The sequence below is a fragment of the Protomyctophum bolini genome (assembly GCF_963924005.1).
Source record: "Protomyctophum bolini genome assembly, chromosome: 3".
Taxonomy (NCBI): domain Eukaryota; kingdom Metazoa; phylum Chordata; class Actinopteri; order Myctophiformes; family Myctophidae; genus Protomyctophum; species Protomyctophum bolini.
In genome coordinates, this window is record NC_137864.1 from 31,139,435 (window position 1) to 31,162,112 (window position 22,678).

Genomic DNA, 22,678 nt, shown 5'->3' on the forward strand with positions numbered 1-22,678 from the left:
GTTTTGAGAGGAGGTACATATTTTTTTGTTTTATTTACTTCAGTTAATAACTGAAACAAGGGCAATGTAGAGGTGTGCATAGATGAGCCACAAAAAGCCACATTTTGATGCCATTATCTTGAAATGAAAGTGACATGGTTATGATGAACAGTGAAGATGCTATATATGTCAATTTCATCGATCATTTACCCTCTTGACTTTTACCACCAAATTGCCCCCCATATCATATATTGGGTTAGTTAACTTAGAATATTGGTCTAATAAGAGTTTAAATAATTTTCTTGTGCTAGTGTATTGAGCCACTGCAGACAGTGATGCAGTATACACTTAACCCTCCATAAATGACACTTCACACCTTGGCTTGATGTCACCTTTGCAAACCAGTGCTGCTGCATACTAATGTGTGCTAAATGTTTTGAATGTAATAATTTTGTTTACATTACCTTTTGTTACTTACACTTTGTGGTTTTCAACCTCCTTTATTACAATATTATAGGAAGAAAATGTTGGTAATTTTATTTATTGGTTTGTAAGTCACATAGGCTGCAGAGTTGATTTAGTAAACATACTAAATTATCTCAGGAAGATCCATTAGTATTATTGATCAGGGTTGTGGTAGACCGATTATGAAGGGTGGATTAGGGGCGGAGTGAAGATAAAAAAAAGCTGCTAAATCTCTAGTGAGTGAACTGTACTTTGCAAAATATAATACTGTTGCCTATGTGAGACAATAAAATCTGTTATTTTGGAGTTCTGAATATGTCATTATTATACCAACAATCTAGCTGTAGTGCTGTTTTGCAGGAGGCATTATATTACGACATGAGGGAGTTGTGCAACCATCTGTGCGACCATCGGGGAGGATTCGGACGGATCGTTTCGTCGTACGACGGTGTTGCGCATGGTAAAATAGCAGATCTCCAAGCTCACATAGCGTTGGGAATGCGATGTAGTGTGGGCTTGCAGATCTGACATTTTCACCGTGAATCAAGGGCTCGTCCGGTCGTGACGTCATTCCCTGGCTTCGCGAACGTCATTCCTCGCATTCTGGACCTCGAAAGCTACGAGCCACTTCTTTTTCTTAAATTCCCCCTCGGATAAACTTACTATACATTATAAATTAAACTATTTAAAGCTACTTCCCCTCGTGTTTGAACGTTAGCTTAGGTAAGGCAACGCCATCGAAAATGATCAAGAACGGCCACCACGCTGCGAATGGACCGGGGAGGTTAGACGGCGATAAGCCGGGAGTTTCAGTCCGCAGCCCCGAGAAAAGGAAACGCGTCGTCCGGGTGTGGTGTGATGGTTGGTAAGTAATAAACTGTCTCTCTCTCACATACATACAGGCATTTCATATTTGGTTTCTGAACATGTATTTGTTTGATCTTTATAGCCACACATTCGATACTTTACTTTTCCAACGAATGTGTTGGTTAGCATGCTAACGTTAGCCTACTACTTGTTGTAGTTAGTAGTTACACTGTAGTAGCAACGTCCAAAACCAATATAATTTACTTTCAGTACGTTTTGATAAAAATAGCCTAAATGAATGTTGTTGTAGCAGTATGGTTGACCAGCTGCCCTTCTAGAAGGAGCAAGGTCCTCTCTTTTCACAACAACGTAGTAAAACAATTAAGGTCATAAGGTCAGTGGGTGTGTGGGTGGAAAAACAGGCTACTGTGCATAGTTTATATGCATAGAATATATTTAATGTTCTTAGATGTTTATGTAACATCCGATTCCGAGTCAGAACATAGACTCGGATGTTACATAATCTAACATTGCATTCTGGAGATAGTGAGTAAATCAAAATGTATTCATCGTTCCACCATTGACCAGGCCAGGGTACAATTATAGGATACAGGTAGATCTCTGCGCATAAGTTTTATATTTGGCAATACACTCCTCAAGATTAATTGCTAAATCATCTATTGTTTCTTATTATTATACACATGCCAACCCATTATTAGTGGCAGACACACCTGTTGTTATTATTACACAACCTGTCCATGTTACCTCAAACTCATGCCATAATGTCTCCCGTCTTTCAACCTAGCACAATGGAGAACAGAGTACAACGTGCGAGGTCGTGATAATTGGTTATGGATGACAACCCAAAGTGGGTGTTGTCTCATTTAATCTCTTATCTGATTATGTGTAGCCTAGGAGGTTCTGTGTAAGCTGAGTTGTATGAGTTTAACTTGTGTCTGATAGGACAGATTTGTATTACACACTCGGAAGTAGAAGCATGATTTTATCTTCTCTGTGGGCACCTGTACATTCTGTTTTTCTTTCAGTGTCTGCTTTCACTCCAGGGGGGCAGTCAGACAGATATTTTGTGAAGCCACTAAGGAAATCGGGACTTCCTGAAAGTTCATATAATGGCCTGTTGTGGCGCTGTCATTGGGCCCAAAAGAACCCATAGCTCCAGGCATAGAGCTCCATGTATTTGGGCCCAACTTCACCTAGACTGTATTACCTTAATAAACATGGTCATGAATACTTTCTGCTTCCAGTCACTAGTTTAAAGTCTCATTTCTCATGTCATAATATTCTTTTTGGAAAATGATGGTCCAATTTATTAAAAAAATTACCATAAAGTTGCGTATGTTCTGAGGGGCGTGGCTACCGTTACAGTCTATAATCGGGAGCCACCCCCTGTTCGTGTCAAAATAAAAACCAACGAAGAAGAAGGTGGGAAGTCCCGCCTCGTTGTCTGGGCCAGCCAAAGGCCAGCTCGGCCCAAACGGATCTAGAAAGATGGCGATTTACAATTCAAGGACTGACTGGCTTCATCTTACATCCATATCAGACCGGAGAACGCTTTGTCCATATTTTTTTTACAGTCTATGTTTCACTCAGATGTAGCCTACTCATTTCGGACAGTAGTAGCCTTGCCGAGCCATGAGGCCCATAGGGCAGGAGCCTATCTCCTGTACACCCCCTGGACATGACGCTAGTATGTCGCAGGGACTTACCCCCAATCCAACCCTTGATGCTGAGTCTTTGGTATGACCCGGCCGGGGATCGAACCCCGACCTCCCAGTCTCAGGGCGAACACTCTAACCACAAGGCCACTGAGCTGGTACTCATTTCGGACAGCTATTCCCAAAACCATTGCATGTTCTGCCAAATGACATGTACGTCTGTTGTGCTTATTTAGCAACTAGTTAGTCAAACTAGTATTGAATGTTTCTGGTAAGGAATATTGTGGTCTTCCTTGAGATCACATGGGGTAGCAAAGAGCAAACTGACACTTTTTCCACAGACATAATTTCCAATTCCCTGTCATCGCCTCACACTACTGTGGGTCGGGATGCATGTGCTCATAGTAGTGGGTCATGTTGTGAAGTGGTTATAAATAACTAACCTAGAGAACACACTGTCCAGTGACGGTGACATACGACCAGGGAGGGGTCATCCCCTTTTGGACAGCAAGGCGGGAGATATTGAGAGGAAAGTACATTGGGATTTGGGAGAGCAATTGGAGGCCATAGGAAAGAGGGAAAGGTGAAACAGCAGACTCATCTGTCTGACATTGTTTAATGAAAGTGCATGGTTGGCCAAAAACCAAGCCCATATCCAGCACACAGGGCTGTAGATGATGGATCCCATCTGATATCATCCTGTTGGCTAACTCAGTGCCCGTCTAACACCAGTTGCTCCTGTCCAGGGACAATATTACACAGTCTTCCACGACCACAACCTACACTGGCTCCCAGTAAAACTTTTAATAAAAGGTTTTACTAAGAGTACACTACATCCACTACAGAATCCTGCTTACCACGTATGTAGAAGGCACTCGATAACCAGGCTCCCCCTACTTCTCCAATCTTCTCCAACATTGTGTCCCTTCCCGTTCCCTCAGGTTCAGTGAAGCCAACCTCTTTGAGGTGCCCCAGGCCAAGTGCCATACTTGGGGATGACAGCGCCCTCTGGAATGCACTCTAACAGTCTAACCACATCAAAAATGCCCCCGCCCGCCCCCCTTCAAAACCTCACTCAAAGCCCACCTATTCAGGATAGCTTTTCCTAGCTGAGGACCGAGGTCTAGTTAGGATGTCAACCCATGCTTAACATTTTATTGATTTTAATCTAGCACTTATGTCTTTATTGTTTTCATTTTTATCAGCTTGCAAAGCTGATCATTTCTTATTAAAATGATTTAAAAAGTAATGTATTTATATTAAGCAACTTCGGGTACATTAAACATAACTGTTAGGCTTTAGTTGTATGCATGGCTATGTGGCACTTTGTTGCTGATGATAGATTTTCAGCCAAGAGTCCAAGCTGGGTAAGAGGAATTTGAGTAGAAGCTTGTGTTAATGCCATTAGAGAGAAATGGAGAGAGGTTTGCCTATTGGACACAGAGTCACCAGGCAAGTGTCACTAATAAAGCAGCTTGATCTCAGTTCTCCAGGGATATGCAGAACTGTTGTGACGGCCCTCTGGGGCCTTTGCCAGGGCTATTACGCTTCTCTGTTGCAGTGCTGGTTGGAAGGCGGAGTTGGAGGTAATCAGGGGAAGAGCAGACGTGGGGAGAGTATAAAACATTTGCCCTTCCACTTTCTCTTCTTTCCACCTGGACCTAGCAATGTGTTCCAGGTGGAAAGAAGAGAAAGTTGTTTGGCAGTTTGCCTGCTTTATTGTGTGATATTTTTGTAAATAAAAACTCATTTTCAGTTAAACTCTCTCCTATAGAGCACCGAAGTCTGACGTCTCTTTCAGTAGAGGGCGTCAGTCCCCAGGTTCATGTATTTGTTTATTTGCATTGAAATCCCCATTGAGGCGATTTTAGATCGCCTCATATAACAACTGTGTTTGAAAAATAAACATGTCACCCCGGCCGCTTCACTCATATGGATATGAAGAATCAACTGACTGAGCGAAAACGCTAATGTTACTGCTGCTGAATTAGTTAGATTTTCGCTAGAAGCAGAATGTATCATATATGAGTGACTGACTGTTGCAAACGATACAGAGACACCTCCCTAACAATAACGCAGAGACAGCTTGTTTATTTTTGGACCACAACGCTTATAGTAGACAATATTAAGATCACCCCATGTTATTCTCCATAGAGAAATTACTTCCGCGAACCAGGGGAATCGTCGGGATGAGCGAGTTACGTCAGGACTTCGGTGCTCTATTTGCCCTTTATTTGTTGTGGCCTAGAGCCTGGCTATAGTACTATTAAATCATGCCAGTGGTAAGACTTTGAGGTGGCTGATTCAGACTCTCGTAACAGCTGTAAAAATCTGGCAACTTCAACTACTGGCAAGGTGTCTTTCAACCATGTACTGGCAAACTCCCAGCTGCTCCAGTGGAGGTCATCAGTGGCCAGTAGTAGAAGACTATGTTTGTACTGTAGTTATGCAAGATATGAATGAGTGCAGTGATAGGAATGTGAAGTAGGGTCAAGGGTGTTGGGTTTTTGAGTAATAGCACAGATTCTGTGAAATATTTCTTGTATAAATGCAGATACCATTTCTTGGTTTTAGTTTAGCTAAATGGAGATCTGCATCTCCATCTGCATTAAAATACCAGTTTGTTGTGCATTCGTATAAAATGCCTGAACTCCCTGAAGTGAATAATGCGTTTAGATTGCTGCCATGTTGTGGACAGCCTTCCATTCCACTACACATTAAGTTTTAAATACAAAATGGATTTGTATTTGTATTTGCATTTATTTATTCAGCACAAAAAAACACAGTGAACATTATAAATATAAGAAGAGTAAAGTGCTAGGCTGAGGCAAAAAAAGCCCAACGGGCTTATACGAGGCCTCTACCTTGTAAATCATAATGAAACATTGTACAAGGGATATAGAATATCCAGAAAACACGATTGCAGTATATAAAACAAGAACAAAACAACAAAACATGATTAGAATTCTTGGTTATCTACATGATTAGAGAAAAGAAGAGATGATACAAATAAATTAAGTGATCTGGGGCCTATTTCACGAAACTTGGATTAGAGATTAAGCCGGGCTTTAACACATATCCTGGCTTAATATATCCTGGATCAGTGCTTAACCGGTTTCATGAAAGCTGGTTGATCTTGCCAGATTAATTTAACCAGTTAACCTGGATATGTTGAGGCTTGATTCGGTTTCATGAAAGGGATGCTACATAAGTTACCATGGGAATTTATGCTTTGGATTTAGCCTGCTCCGGACCAGGCTAACAGCCAGGTTTAACCTAATCCTGGCTTTACTGTTCATTAAGCAGTCAAACTGATCACAAACCAATGATGTTTTCCAGATTTATTCAATTATTATGGGTTTATGTTGCCTTATTTGTATCGGTCTGCATTAAAGGACTAATTTAAGCACTATATAAAATCAAATAACCAAAATATATAGGCTGCACAACATCATGACAGCTTGTGAGCTTGTAGATCAGCTGCTTTTGGTGAATGTTCCCCATGAATAGGTTTGCTGTCGTGCAAGTGCACGGTTAAGAAGAATTATTATTTATTTATTTTTTTGTAAAAGTGAAAACCACTAAATATTACCATTACTCGTTGTTTTACAACATATTACCATTATAACGTTTCACCCATAGTCCTACATACTTACACCTAGAAACCCCATTCAAACCTATTTAGGTTCATCCTACGGTGGACATGTGTAAAAGGAATCTTTGAAATGTTTCATAGTTTTAGAAATATATTGCTTTCAAATTTGAGACATTTATAGGCTCAAATTATGATGGAATAATACATTCTGAAAAATCGGTATTGCCATGCCATGCAATCGTGACACTACAGTGCATGCAGACAGATAGACAGACAGACAGACTTAATGTAATGTAACATTTCATGGCGCACAATACATGTAGATTAGTAGGATATAATTCCATACCGTACCGAATCCGGAGCGCACTCGCCTATTAGTTTGGCGTTTGCATTGCACAAATGAGCTCAGTGCGCTATTTCGAGAAAGTGCCCTTAAAGGAGAATTCCATACTAAAAGGCTTTCTTACCTTTCTTTGTAGTTGTTATGTCCCCATCAAAGAGGTCCAGGTGTTATTTTGTGCAAAAGTTCCTTATTGGCTATTTCCCCTACCATAAGCCCTAAATGAATTGCATTGAATTGAATGGGATGTATGGGGTGTTGTGCTAATTTGCTTATTTCCATCGCTCAAAATTATATATTTTTTGTATATATCCTCTCTTCATAATGTAAATAATAACCCAAGCGGCACACTTTACTACTTATTTAGATGGAAATAAGCAAATTAGCACAACACCCCATACATCCCATTCAATTCAATGCAATTCATTTAGGGCTTATGGTAGGGGAAATAGCCAATAAGGAGCTTTTGCACAAAATAACACCTGGACCTCTTTGATGGGGACGTAACAACTACAAAGAAAGGTAAGAAAGCCTTTTAGTATGGAATTCTCCTTTAAAGTTTAAGCTCGTTTGGAACTATAGCTCACCCTCCACAACTCGGGGCTATAGGTTCACTGAATTATATATTTATGGACTTCGACTATAAGCCTATATATATAATATGCTTTACAATTTACGTCTGTCGGCAATATTTTGCCACACTCTCTCCCTCGCCGCTTGTATTTCCCTTTTTTTTTATTATTTCCTTGGCTTCCTCGTAGTATATCATAAGATTTTCTTGCTCCTCAACGGTGAAAGCCGCAGCTCTCCCTGCAGATTTGCTCGCCTCGCTCATGATTGGTCTCGCTCAAGAAATCTATGATCGGCATCATGGCTTTTCAAGGAATGTGTGCACGCGCTTGTAAGCGAGGCTTGCTGAGCCCGGCTCGCCAAATCCGCCAATTCTGAGCCTCGCTTGGCTTTAGTGGAACGGAATAAACCAGGCTGTAAAGATCAGGATTTAAAAAGCCTCGCTTTGGCCTATATCCTGGATTAGTTAATCCAAGATTCGTGAAATAGGCCCCTGGTCAATTAAGTTGATTATGTTTGAAATTATTTAATGAAGTAGAATTTGATGAGATTGCTGTATAGGTGTTCCATAGCTGGGCCCCCCTGTATCTGATGGAGAACTGACACAGACCAGTACGGAACTTTGGGAGATGTAAATTATTTGCCTGTCTCGTATTGAAGTGGTGCACATCACTGCTGAACTGGAAAAAGTCTTTGGATTTCTATTGGATTTTCATATTAGTTAAATAAAAAAAAGTTCTTATGGGATTTGTTTTTACTTAGTTGGGACATAATTGTACTCACTTTAATATTGGATTCCTGTTTTTAATTATCTGATTGGCCATACATTTAATCAATCAATCAATGTAGTTAAAGTGTGTCTCTCTCTTTCTCCCTAGTTATGACATGGTGCATTATGGCCACTCTAACCAGTTGAGGCAGGCCAAGGGTATGGGAGACTACCTCATAGTTGGAGTGCATACAGATGGTAAGAACAAACAGTAGTACAGTACAAACACGTGTGTGTAAACAAAACATAAAATATGTACGCATGTGTCCTTGGTCAATTTATGCATTTTAAATTGTCCCTGTTCAACAATGAATTAAATGTTTTGAACTGCAGTCTTGGTGTGTGTGACCCACTACCTTTATTTGATATGCATTTTAAATTGTAAAATGTTTGCTCAGTATTTATTTGTATTTATATTGAATTTCATGTCTGTCTTCAGTCAGATTCCCCACAAATAAAGTATTGATCTCTGAACATGGAACTCCTCATTGACCTCTCGTCCTTTGTCATCTTCCGTTCCCCCTCCTCTCAGCGGAGATCTCCAAACACAAAGGTCCTCCAGTGTTCACCCAGTCGGAGCGCTATAAGATGGTGCGGGCCATCAAGTGGGTGGATGAGATAGTGGAGGGAGCACCTTATGTCACCACCCTGGAGACTTTGGACAAATACAACAGTGATTTCTGTGTGCATGGAGGTGAATACTTCTTTGTGTGTTCTGTTTTCCGTGTAGTGACAGGGCAGGGAAGTGGTTCATATCTGTAGCTGACTGTTTTAAGTATTCCAGATGATATCACCTTGACGGTGGATGGCAAGGATACGTATGCGGAGGTGAAGCGCGAGGGCCGTTACCGGGAGTGTAAACGGACGCAGGGAGTCTCTACCACTGACCTGGTGGGCCGCATGCTGCTCATGACTAAAGCCCATCATAGCAACATTGTAAGACTCTATGTGTGCGTTTGTTTTTATTTGCGTTTTCTACTTTGCTACTAGGCAAATCTTCGTGTGTGTGTGTGTGTGTGTGTGTCCGTCCTTATTGAGGTTCTAACTGAGGTTATTTTTCCTTAATTACATTTTTGCAGGATAACTCAGACTACCAGCAGCACACAGACAACTTTGGCAAGGTGAATATTATGTTCCTGATAACATCATTTGTGAACTATTTGGTATAACAAGCCAGGATGTTAAATGATACAGAAGTAATCATAAATCAGTGTATGCATTTGCTGAGTTTTATGTTGGCCAAAAGGGGGCACTGTCTCTCTTTTTGTCAAGGCCCATGTGAAATGCCAGTCCTAAATGCTTAGGGTTATTCATGTTGTTTTGTTTTCAGGGTCCTAAAGGGCACAGTCCATGGACAGGAGTGTCTCAGTTCCTCCAGACTTCCCAGAAGATCATCCAATTTGCCTCTGGAAAGGAACCCCAACCTGGAGACACCATCATCTATGTAGCCGGGGCCTTCGACCTGTTCCGTATCCTAACATGACCGATACAGGACAGGGGCAAAACGTGAGGTTGAATTATAGTGGGTGGGAGCAAGGCAGGGGGCATTACTAAGGCCTGACTCACACCTTCGCATCTAGCATACAACATTGATGCATGCTAGATGTAAAGAAAGGGTTTGTTTACATCTTGCCCCAATGCATTTCCAATGGAAGTCACACAGCCGAAAGCCTTCCATAGGCTTTCGGCTGTGTTTCGACTGCCCCCCACCCCCTCATACAACACAAATGTTGTTTCAAACCATGTGACTCCCATTGGAAATGCATTGTGATCATGCATCAGCTATACATCAATCAGGCCTAAGAGTATGTATGTTATGTTGTTGTTTGCCTTGACACCAGCCTTCTGTCAGACATTGGCCATGTTGATTTCCTAGAGACGGTCTATAAACAGGCAGAGAAGCCATACGTCATCGTAGGCCTGCACTTTGATCAGGTAAACACACACGCACATGCACGCAGAATACCGTATTACAAATACATTCACACTGCTGCATCAGTGATGCTGAGAAGAAACATGAAGGCAGTTCATGGACCAGTAGTTGAGATTCTGTCTGTTCACAGCTGACTAATACTAGGCCGATCAGCGTCAGATTTTTGTGCACACTGCTGGAATTCAATTCAGAATATTTCTCACATTATTTTTGTGAATTAAATATCGCAGACTGAGCTCTTGTCCTGCCAGGCTATGGACCGTAACTAGCCAATCTTGCACAAGATGTCCGTGTACCGTTAATAATGCTATTGTGATCTGCCTCAGAAGGCTCCACACTCCATGTTATCACAAACATTAAGCGTTGTAACAGACCCAGAGAGGGCTAAACCTTTTGAAGCACCTGGCCGGAAGCGGAAGCCAGCTCCTTCCGGCTGTCACAAGAGAGGGCTATTCAAGGCCAGCTTAGCATAAACAGAGGAATTGTTTGGCATGGACGGACGGCATGGGGAATCACATGACAAACGAGTCATGTTTGGTGCGATCCCCATGGACATGTAACTTTGAGAGAACACAAGAATGGACCGAGAGCTGTTCAGAACTCAATGATTTAGCGCCTAGCTGGAAGGCGGAAAAAGGTATTATTTTATTATTAAGGTATTAAGTTTTCTTGTTATTGTTCACTGAATGTTTGTTTAGAGTTTCATTGTTTCCTGATCTGTCTAATGTGGATTATGATGGTTTATGGTTCAGGAGGCATTTTTGTATTCATCAGAAATGTAGACATGTACAGTATGGGGAATGTGCAATGCATAAATGTGATTTACCATTATATGAAACTACTGATATATGTTGAAGTTTTTGATGCAATGTTGATTGACCTTGATGCATGTATTGTATATTTTCTTTCAGTTTTCACGTTGATTTATTAGAATAAAATGGGGAAAATCATCAGTCGAGCTACAACTCCTTATTGCCAGCTGGGTCCGCTACATGATTTAGCTGGAAGGGGGAAAAAGTTTTCACTGTAGCAGACCCAGCTGGCAATAAGGAGTTGAAGATCGACTGATGAATTTGACAATTTTATTTGTAATCTGTCACCGTGAAAAGAAAGGAAAACATATAAATGCATACATAAAAAGTCAATCAATAAGCATTACAAATTAACAATAAACCTCACAATGCAGCTATAGACATTATACCAAATTAAATCACATTTATGCATTGCATATTTCCCATAGATAGCATACATTTCTGATAATGAATACAATAATGCCTCCTGAACCATAAACCATCAGTGACTCCACCATAACACATTAGATCGAGAGACAATAAAACTATTAACTATATTAACATCCAGTGAACATACAACCAATACAGAAAGATCATCCAAACAAATACCTTTTTCCCCCTTCCAGCTAGGCGCTAAATCATTGAGGTCTGTCTCTCTCAAGGTCCATTCTTGTGTTCTCTAAAGGTTACATGACAATGTCCATGGGGATCGCACCAAACATGTCATGTCTGTGTGATTCCCTGTACCGTCCGTCCATGCCAAACAATTCCTTCCCTGTGCATGCTAACCTGGACTTAAATAGCCCTCTCTGGTGACAGCTGGAAGGAGCTGGCTTCCGCTTCCAGCCATACCCTTCAAAATAAAAGTTCAGCCTTCTCGGGGTCCGTTACTCTGGGTGTGTATGAATTGTGATAGACTTTGATTTTGAATAATGTCCTACTAAATATACTTTTGCAGAGTCCTAGACCACTAATTGCTGATGTTTTGACCAATATATTGTCAGAAATGTTTACGTTTCCAAATCAAATAGAAAAACTTAGTTGATAACAACAAAATTATTAGGTTTGCAGCAACATGAGAAAATGTCAAAAAATTATTGCAATAAAAGCATAGAAATAGCAGTACTATAATGCAGTACTACAGCAGGAATTGACACTGAAACCTTCGGGCAGGTGGAGTTTGCTATTCAGATTACCCGACGGGGAAAGTGCTCTTTTGAGAGGGGATGCAACCGTCTATAAAGACAACGAGATATCTGTCTAAACAACTGAAGTGACCAGAGCGCTCTGTCTTCTGCTCTGTGGAATGTAAAATAAGAGCACCCTTTCCCTATAATGTACGGTTTTCACTCTTGATACACCTAAAAATCACACCCCTGTGAAGTGAGGGGCACTCTTATCATCGTACATCATGACGTGAATTCTCCATTCATTGTCAATGGGAATTGAATCTTTGTGTAGGACAAAAATTGACGATTTGCGTGTCCACATATGACGTAAATTCTCCATTCATTGTCAATGGGAATTGAATGTTTGTGTAAGACTAAAATCTACACTAATAGCTGAATATAGGAGGGGCTAGCGCCTCTCAAAAATATGAAATAGCATAGACCCATAGTCCTATTCATAGCTATGTAGGTATTTGGCATAAAGTAAGAAATCACACCCATGTGAAGTGAGGGGCGTTCTTATCATCATACATCTCATTCTGGCCAATCACAATTTGCGTCCTCACTTTTGTCTTCAATGTTTGTTTATACAAAGACGGAAAGATGGGCATAAAAATAAGTGTTAAATTGAACAGTAATTCAAATTTTACCTGATTTATAATGGACAATTTACTTTTCGGGCAAGAGGGCATCACCTTTGGGCAAGTAGAACATGACCTGTACTTGCCCAATTGGCAAATGCCTCTGAGACCAATTGTCAACCCCTGTACAGGAACAATTGCAGCAATATACTGTAGGTGCCTATTACATACATACATGGGTCCTGTTTCTAAAATAATATATGCTGTATATGTGTGTGTCAGAATCAAACTGCTTTATCTATGATAAAGCTTGGGAACGAGGTTCCAAAGTAAACTGGTGGTCCTTATCCCTGCTCTCTACAGGAAGTGAATCGCTATAAAGGGAAAAACTACCCAATTATGAATGTCCATGAGAGAACACTAAGTGTCCTGGCTTGCAGGGTGAGTACCTACACAGACACATGTACCGGCACTCTCACACGTGAACTGATTGACTTTGCTCTTCTCACCACAGCAAAATCTAAACTCTGCTGCTTCTGCTCCAATTCACTAGAATTGGAGCAGAAGCAAGAACAAGAACAAGAAGCAAGAACAATGATACTCTGGTGTGCACGCGTGTGTGTGTGTGTGTGTGTGTGTGTGTGTGTGTGTGTGTGTGTGTGTGTGTGTGTGTGTGTGTGTGTGTGTGTGTGTGTGTGTGTGTGTGTGAGAGAGCAAGTTGGAACTAATGTGTTACCACATTACACAAACCACATGGTTACACACCGACATTCCGAAGCCCGATATTCTGACGCGCTCAAATACTAACCCTGTCCCTGTCCCTTAAACCTAACCGCACGCGGAAGCCACGGCATCGGAATGCCACTCTGTTCCCAAACCACACATGTTGCGCAATCCTAATCTGTTATAGCTATGTTTTGCCAAGACCCAGTATCTGAATAAAGCCACAGAAATGGTTCAGTCCGTACCACTTTCTTCAATATATAATTTTTTTATAATCTTTTTTCACACACACATATTCTTTTTTTAACTGCATATTTTCTAGCAGTATTTTTTAGTAATGTATGTTTGGTGGCATGGGATGAGCAAGCAAAGCTTGATAAGAGTCAACTGATGAGGCAGCTTGCCGGAACCAGCTGAGAATCAGCTGATGCAAGACTCGACTATTGTGACCTGCCTGAATTAATGCTCTGCTCTATGGATGAAATCCTAAACTAAAGTACAGCTCTATAGTCTTAACTAGTCACATTCATGTTCTGAGTCTGACTTCCCCAAAGTTACTACAGCACACTGTAAGATATTTACAGGATTGTAAACAGGTTTGAGAAAGAGTTATTGAGATGTGATTTACTGGAAAATTTGTTTTTTATTTTGCTTGGATGTTCAAGAAAGGTGCAGTGTGTATTTGTCAAAATGTACCCATATTCCTCCACCAAATGTTCTTTGTGTAGTATGTATCAGAGGTGGTGATTGGAGCTCTGTTCTTTGTGTAGTATGTATCAGAGGTGGTGATTGGAGCTCCCTATGCAGTGGGCAAAGATCTCCTGGATCATTTCAAGGTCAGTTGCTTTTATTTAGCTTTCACTCTCAATCCTTTTAAACAAAGCATTTTTTATAGTTATGCCCTTATTTTTTAAATGTTTTGTCCCCATTTCTTTAGATGCTTTTAATGTTGTGATGTTTCTTCAGTTTTTATTTTATGCATTTGCTCATTGTAGCACTTGTGCAAGTATGTGCTCAGGTTTTCTTTATTTCTTTAAACGTATTTAGACCACACATTATTCTATTGGGCTCCCAGCTTGAAATTCAGTGTTTGAATAACATTGTCTTGTGTGTTTTTTCCTTCATAAAATACATGAAAACATAAACACAGTAAAGGCAGAATGGTGTGCAGGTGACGTAGATTATAAAACCAACAATTTACAGTATATAGAAACTCCACCTTTAGGGCCAACAGTAATTTGCCTCTTTTGTAAGTTGGTCCTTTATAAATCATTCATTTACATTTTCAAATAACATGTAAATTATTAGTAACATGTACAGTGTACATTGACAAGGCCGAATTTCTGAACAGTAAAAAAAACACACTTTGTGTGACATAGTATTTACATATTATGTGTATAATGGCTTCTTGAATGTGAAGTAGATCTGTTAGAACTGTAAGGGCCAGGGAATGTTTCTTTGACAAAAGGATATCAAGTTTGTAACACTTCTTAGTAAACTGAATGCACAGGACATTTGTTGACTGATGACACAACATTCAATCCTATCAGCTGTTGCTGTGCTTGAATGTCCTGTAATCTGCATTATTAGCACAAATAACCTAGTTGAAATAACAGTAAAGTAAACATGGGCTTCTCATAGTTATAATAACACTTATAATTAATTAGTCTGGTTGTAAATCACCAGGTTGTTAATTAATCAGACCAGCCAGAACAGTTAGGATCAACCTCTCACGTTGTTGATCTTCTGCATTGGGGAATTGAGAGGAAGGGTGGGATTTTTTTCATCATAAAGAAGTTATATTGATGAATGGCACTCCTCTCCAAAATGTTTTAACTCAAGGTGCCCAGAGCTTTCAATCTAAGAATGCTGGACTTTAGAAAGGCACTGGCGGCACAAAAGAGTTTTCTATGGACATAAGCCCTTTGTCTGCCATTTATATCTGTGGTTAATTCATTTCATATATTGTTTGTATGTATATTATACAGGTGGCCCTGGTCTGTCACGGAAAGACAGAGGTGTTCCCAGACAAAGACGGGTCAGACCCTTACGATGTGAGTGAACAATTTATTTTGGTGTGTGATTATATGAGGCCACCCTGATGCACTCTAGTGGCCGTTACTTATCGGCACCACACATGAACAGTCCCAATCCAGTGTTTAAATACATCAAAGAAATGTATGTAAAAACTCTTACCTGTGGGAGATTGCAGATATGCAGAAAATACTCAGCCAAAAAGTGATCATATTTTCCGAAGTAGCTGTAAAATTGCCTTGACTAAAGCCAACATTAACCAGCGAAGTAAATGCCAGACATACTTAATCTCTGGTAGAAGGGTGAGGGGTTTTGAATGCCTTAAGTATGCATCTGAAATAAACAATTAATTTAAGTTTGATGTATTATTTGTGGTTATGCCCTCAGGAGCCCAAGAAGAGGGGAATATTTCGCACAATTGATAGTGGGAACGGCCTCACCACTGACGACATCGTCCAGAGGATCATTGAGAACAGGTGAGGGACTCACTCACTGACTCGATCTCTTTTTCACCAAAATATAAATTAGACTAAATGGTTGTCTTTATTTCACTTTGTCCACTTCCAGGCTGCAGTTTGAGGCGAGGAACCAAAAGAAAGAGGCTAAGGAGATGGCTGTAATCGAGGCAATGAGGAGTAGAGAGGAAAAGGAGCAAACTGAGGAAGTAGCTCTGGTTGGTCAGTAGTAGGAATCCAGATTGCAGGGGCAACTGTGTCCAGAACCTTCATCCAACCCATCCTACGCCTAATGTACCAAACCTGGTACACCCAACCTTATGTCAAACTGGACCTAAAGGATGGGCCCAAACTGGGCACAACTGTGGGTGTACAATATTGTACTTAAAACAAGTTCACTGGACTCAGAATATATTGATTCTTTGGTGAGGAATGATCTTTTACCTGATGGGCTTGGTTCTTTCAGTCCGTCCACTTGGACCATTCCAGCCCAAATCTGATGAAAATAAGGACAGTGTCACGCCTTCTCTTCTCTGCAGAGAAGTTGTTGCTTTTAGGTTGATGGAGTTTTAATCTTATCTCGAAATCCTACACTACCTGTCCATAAGTGTGTTGAGTTTGCAATTATCCATAAATTATTCACATGTTTTTTATTTTGGTATAATTTATGTTTTAACATCATTATTTTTAATCCACTTTAGTTTTTAAGGAATTAATCCTAGATGTGTATTCAGCAATTATTAATAAGATCTAATTTTAACATATCAAAATTAAATCATGTTATTTAATGTCCACAGAGGGCACTAGTTCCCTCTGTTCTCCATTGTTGAAGAAAATCTCTTAGGTTTGATTATCTGTAATGCAATTTTAACAAGTTTGATTTCAACCAAATGAATGTGTGTATGTGTAGGGATGTGAGTGTGTGCCTGAAGGATGGACATTTTGATTGTGTGTGCTGTAAATAATAGTAGTGCCTCATTCCTTCAGGTATACCAATGTACGGGCTGTGAATTTTAACCTGGTTGGGTAAAAGCAAAAAAACTATGTACAGTCTCTATTCTAGTTTCTCAACAGCTTGCATCGAGGTCAGTGGTTCCAAAACAATGCTGGTAGTCTTAGTATTTATGGTTTTGACCACACAGTGGGGGTGACAGTGGCTATGGGGTAGAGTGACCAGAAGTTCGAACCAGGGCCCCCCAGACTTAGTGCCGAAGTGTCCTTGAGCAAGACTCTGAACCCTTAATTGCTCCCGATGTGCAGGTTGGTGCCTTGCATGGTTTCCTCCGGCATCGGAGTGGGTGAATGTAATGCACAATCTCTGTAAATTGCCTTGGATAAAGGCGCTATATAAATGCACCATTTACAGTCATTTACTTGGTTTCAGGTCCCACGGACAGCTAGAATGACAAAGCTCATGTCAAAAAATTAATTAAATTGACTGGCAAGACAGAAACCACATTATGGCTTTATGGGACATGTTTGAGAGAATCAAAAGCTACTGTCTTCTAATCAGCTGTGTAAAGAGTATAAAGAATGCCACAACTGGGGAAAGGGGGTGCAGGTGCAGTCTGACTGAAGGTGATGCATGCAGGTTGACTGCTATTATTTTCACGTTTTGTGTTGCAGTGGGATGAGTGAGTGGTGTGGTTTCGTTGGGAAAATTGTAAATCTAATTTGTGCAATACACCAGACTGTGATTATAAATAAAAGGTTATATGGCTTGGCTTGTTTAAAGTCTATATAGCCAAATGCATTCAGGATGTCTAACCTAGGTCTGAAGTTTAGCACAATAGCGTATCGTATAGTGATCTTTGCTGGATCAGGCGAGCTACGGTTCGCTGAGTCAGTGAAATGAGGCCACAGACTCAGACACTCGGGAACACAGCTAAACCCTCCCGGTCCGGTCCCATTCACTGAGTGAACCTCATTACGAACACAAAGGGCCTTTAATCCGCGACCCACGCACATCATATGGATTATCTGCGTCGCGACTCGCGAGAAACGGCTGTAGCGTAGCCCATCTGCAGGGATCGACACACTGGCAAACCGGGACCCCGTGGGGTTGTAATGTATGTTTACAAAGTTTACGACCCTCGTGGGTTGTAAACGAGTTTTTAGTTGAATAGCACTGCTGGGCACTCAGGTGTCACATTCTGTCTTTGGAAGAACGTCACTTCCCATGGAAGTCCCAAACTTTCACAATATTGAATAGTCTTGTTACAGAGTACAGACAGAGGGAGGAGGGTTTTCACGAGGCTAACGGTGGACGACGGTGCACACTTTTAAACCCCGTGGCGCACTGTGACATAAACATTTTCACAAGTGGACGGTCCTTGGACGATTATCTGACGAGCAATCATAAAATAGGTGAGTGGACGGTCACTGACAACCAACCGACCCCTGATTTATCAAGTTGAAGTCTGTCTCAGACTCCCAGGTAGGAGAGAAACTTCGGGACAACAAGAAAAGCAGCTCAATCTGCATGTTTACCCGCGCCCCGGGGACATACAGGGACAGGCTGAAGGATATTTTAACGCTTTGAGTAGAACAATACTTTAGTTTTAATCTGCTAGCATTCTTCCAACTAGAGCCAAGTTTCGCACAACGCCCACTTGGTAAATATTGCCCCGATAGGAACATGAGGCTTTTGCAAACCGGGGGGTGATTCCCTGCATCGTATCGCCGTTTCTAAGCGGACGGAGAGGACATGGGACAACATGGGACTGTGTCTCGGTTCCGAAGTAACGGAGGAGGAGAAGAAGGCGCGGATAAACAGTACCAAGATAGACCGAGACCTCTATGAAGACGCTAAACGGGAGATGAATGTGGTGAAAATCCTTCTGCTAGGTGAGAAAATCACGGATTCCACCGGCCTAGTTATGGGACAGGCTGTCAACTGTTCCTTAGACATTTAGGCAACAAAAAAGTTTTACAACATAGGCTAGTTTTTCAACAATGCTTTATTTCATTAATACTTTAATATATTATGCCCCTCGTGTAAAATCTAACCAGTATGTGTGTTGTCCAATTAGGCCACAGATGAATTAACGAGAAGTTACTTTGGTAAATACTAGTAAATACTCCCCCACCCCCCATGATCCCCATCCCTTTCACCAATCCTACTACATCTCCTCCAGGTGCTGCAGAGAGTGGTAAAAGTACATTGGTCAAACAGATGAAGATCATTCACAGTCATGGATTCAACAAGCAAGAGCTAGACAGCTTCAAGGTACACACACACACACACACACACACACACACACACACACACACACACACACACACACACACACACACACACACACACACAGTCACTTTGTTTACTTTATACCTGTACATACAACTACCTGGTGTTTTCATCAGGATGGGGTCTACAGTATGTAAGCACTAAAAAACAAGTATTAAATTGTGATGGGAAATCGGGACAATTCAGCATTGAATGTTGAAAAATTTGAATTTGTCTGGATTCGGGTCACCCAGCTTGAAGGGAATCCTTCCGTCTGGTCACCGTATTGTTGTCTGACATTCCCTATTTTCCTTCCTGCCCCCCCCCCCCCCCCCCCCTACATTCTGCCTGTTTCACCCCCCTTGGTCTCGCTTGCTGCTTCACTCTCGTAACCCCCACTACCCTCCCTCCACTACACTGTTGTTCTACCAGTCTCTGTCTCCCTTCTGTTTGTTTTCACATGATGGACAAGTGGCCAAAGAGGTAGTCTCTTTCTCTCTGTCTTTCATCACACATTCATTTTTACTCTCCACAACAAGGAGCCAGTCACTGTACATACAGGCAGACAGGACAGAGTGCAGACAGACAAGGCCAGGGGACGAGCTTAAAAGCATCAGAAGCCATGATACACTGGAGGACAAATAATAATAAAACCAATAACCTAGTTCACCCGCCTTTTTATTCGGGAAGTGGAGCATCTGTGTACAGTCCGTAACCCAACTTCCCTCCAGGAAATCTGAAGGGGAAACTGTGTGTGTGTGTGTGTGTGTGTGTGTGTGTGTGTGTGTGTGTGTGTGTGTGTGTGTGTGTGTGTGTGTGAGAGAGACTGTCTGTGTGTGTGTGTGTGTGTGTGTGTGTGTGTGTGAGAGAGATAGAGATGCATGTGAATAATACTCTTTGTAGTTTTGTAGCTTTTGTAGCTTTGTTCTTGGTCAAGACACAGTACACACAATTTACAATTTAGGCATTTAGCAGACGCTCTTAATCCAGAGCGACTTACATTAAGCAAGAACAAAAAAGCATGGGAATACATCACATAAAGACATTTATCTTGAAACATGCGTAGCTAAGAAAGTAACAGTGGAATATCTATAATGAAACTATACATATAAGCTATACATCTATACTACTATGCTACACATATGTACTATGACGTGCTATGACTACATACAATGCACTTATGCTGTCTACATAACATGCTATAAGTCTGTATCAAATGCTATCTAAGTCTACAGAATTGCTATCTAAGTCTGTATCAAATGTCTGTATCAAATGCTATCTAAGTCTACAGAATTGCTATCTAAGGGGGTGGGGTAAGTGCTATGGGCCATGATGGAGTCTGAAAAGGTGGGTTTTCAGACTACGGCGGAAGATTGGGAGTGATGCTGCAGTTCTGACTGCAATGGGAAGTGCAAGTACACGCGCGCGCACACACACACACACACACACACACACACACACACACACACACACACACACACACACACACACACACACACACACACACACACACACACACACACAGGAATCCATAAATTAAGGTCCCAATGGTTTGTTGGGGGTTGGGGTTGGTGGAATGCATTCTTAAATATTAAGATGCCACAATTCCTTTCCCTCATCACTCTCTCACTGTTTCTCCTCCTTCCTTTGCTTCCTCTCTCACTCTCTTTCTTGCCCTTTCTTTCTTATTACAGTCACCTTTTCAGCAGAACAGAATCATCTTGCTTCCTTTATTGGAATGTGCTGAAAAGAGTTAGTGAACTCCTGACTACTAGGTTGTTTTAAATGAGGTTATATATCATTAAGTTTATCACATCTTGTAATACACACACACACACACACACACACACACACACACAGGCACGGCTACAGTCTCATCATCGCTCTCATCAGTGTGGTTCTCGGTAGATTTTAAGTTTTGTTCTCATAGTATATTAGTAACCCCCTTACACCTGATTTATATAGCTGCGTGTCAGTGTTTCACACTGAAAATAGATGAAAAAAAAATGTGCCTCTGCCAGGTAGTAGAAGTCAATCTTAGCTAACCTTGATGACATGACTGTAGAGACCATGTGTATGTTTTTCACAAATCGGCCTGCTGGTGTCGCTATAACAGGCCAATGTGAAAAGGGTCGCATTTCTTCTTTTGCCTAGTGAGAATGTGCATGCAAAGTTTCACGGCAATCGGACGCTGCATTTATGATTTGAGGCATTTTGTCAAAACAGCCAAACAGGACGGAATACGAAATATTTGACAGATTTGTCTTGATCACATGACTATAGATAGGATGTGTACCGATTTGCGTGATGTTTGACAGAATCTATATGAATAATAGCCAAAAAAACGTGTTTTGCAAAAATCTGCCTGCTTGTAGCGCTATGACTGGCTGATGTGAAAAATGTGGGCAAGAGGTTCTGCTCTGGCCTCCAGGGAGTGTTTCTTGCACAGTTTCACGCTGATCGGCTGATCGTTGAGCAGTTTCACTTTGAACAGGTGCCGGTGATTTTTCCACATGGAAGGACAAACACACACACAAGAATGCACAGACGGACGGCCTTATGCTTCAATCGTTTCAATTGAAACGGGCCTCGAGCTTCCAGGGGCCTCCAAAATAATTATTGTAATTATTATTTGTAGTTGCGAATGCAGTGAGCACTTACTATGAGACCTAGCAGATCATGTCTGTCTGTGTGTGTGTCTGTGTGTCTGTCTGTCTGTCCCGCTATCCAAATATGGAGTGTGTTGCATCATCAATCACTCAGCTCCATATATGGGCACAAAAGGGGCCAGGTCCACTCAGCTCCATATATGGGCACTAAAGGGGCCAGGTCCACATATACAGTAACAGCGGGACAGACACACAGACAGACAGACATGATCTGCAAGGTCTCAGCTGCATTCGCTTCCCGCGTTTGCGCGTCTTACTGGTAGTAGTTAAGTAGTAGAAGTAGAAGTAGAAGTAGTAGTAGTAGTAGTATTGCATTGCATCGCAGCCTTGTCAATTATTCAGCCTCATCCTGTCCACTTACCACTAGTTGGCAGCAGCTAATAATCACTGCAGGTACTTGACCTGTCATGTCACATTGACCTGTGTTGTTAGTTCATAATTGTTCCCACTTCCCAGTGTGTGCACTCACTGCACTAGCAGCGCTGAGAGTTGCGATTGCATCATTGTATAGCCTATGCTGCCTCCCAGTTATACCTTACAGTAATTTCAAGACAAGTAAAATAATTATTTAATCAAGCTGCTTTTGTGTATTTTTCTACTTGGATGTGTTGTATGCTGTTCATGCTTTGAAGTCCGATAATACACACTATAAAAAAAAATATATATAATTATTCATTATTAAAATGATGACGTCATGAAAGGGGCCTCCCGATCCTTAAGGGGCGAACACATATTGTCTCGGCCTGGCTGAAACAATAATTTAATTAATTTGCTATTTTCGCATCGTGTGAGACATGATGCACAACCAACCATGTATAAATCAAAGTGGAAAACATTCCACATCACAAACCAACAGTATTAATAACTACAGCTATAACCTCCCACAGCAAATGTAG

At 41.2% G+C, this 22,678-nt stretch overlaps 2 protein-coding genes across 2 annotated transcripts in view; both read left to right on the forward strand.

Moving 5' to 3' along the window:
- The first annotated feature begins 1,015 nt into the window (after positions 1–1,015).
- Positions 1,016–16,535, forward strand: pcyt2 (phosphate cytidylyltransferase 2, ethanolamine). Its single transcript, XM_080755907.1, has 12 exons — positions 1,016–1,309; positions 8,311–8,399; positions 8,734–8,895; positions 8,986–9,137; positions 9,281–9,322; positions 9,532–9,670; positions 10,054–10,136; positions 13,039–13,116; positions 14,169–14,234; positions 15,387–15,452; positions 15,820–15,908; positions 16,000–16,535. The coding sequence occupies exons 1-12, from the start codon at positions 1,188–1,190 to the stop codon at positions 16,115–16,117; spliced, it is 1,206 nt and encodes a 401-aa protein (XP_080612033.1). The 5' UTR covers positions 1,016–1,187; the 3' UTR covers positions 16,118–16,535.
- A 1,496-nt stretch (positions 16,536–18,031) lies between these two features.
- Positions 18,032–22,678, forward strand: part of gnav1 (guanine nucleotide binding protein (G protein) alpha v1) — a 32,660-nt gene continuing 28,013 nt past the window's right edge. The window contains exons 1-2 of the mRNA XM_080759425.1: positions 18,032–18,734; positions 19,025–19,116. Coding sequence (XP_080615551.1) covers positions 18,605–18,734; positions 19,025–19,116 — 222 coding nt within the window. The 5' untranslated portion in view covers positions 18,032–18,604. The remainder of the gene's footprint in view (positions 18,735–19,024; positions 19,117–22,678) is intronic.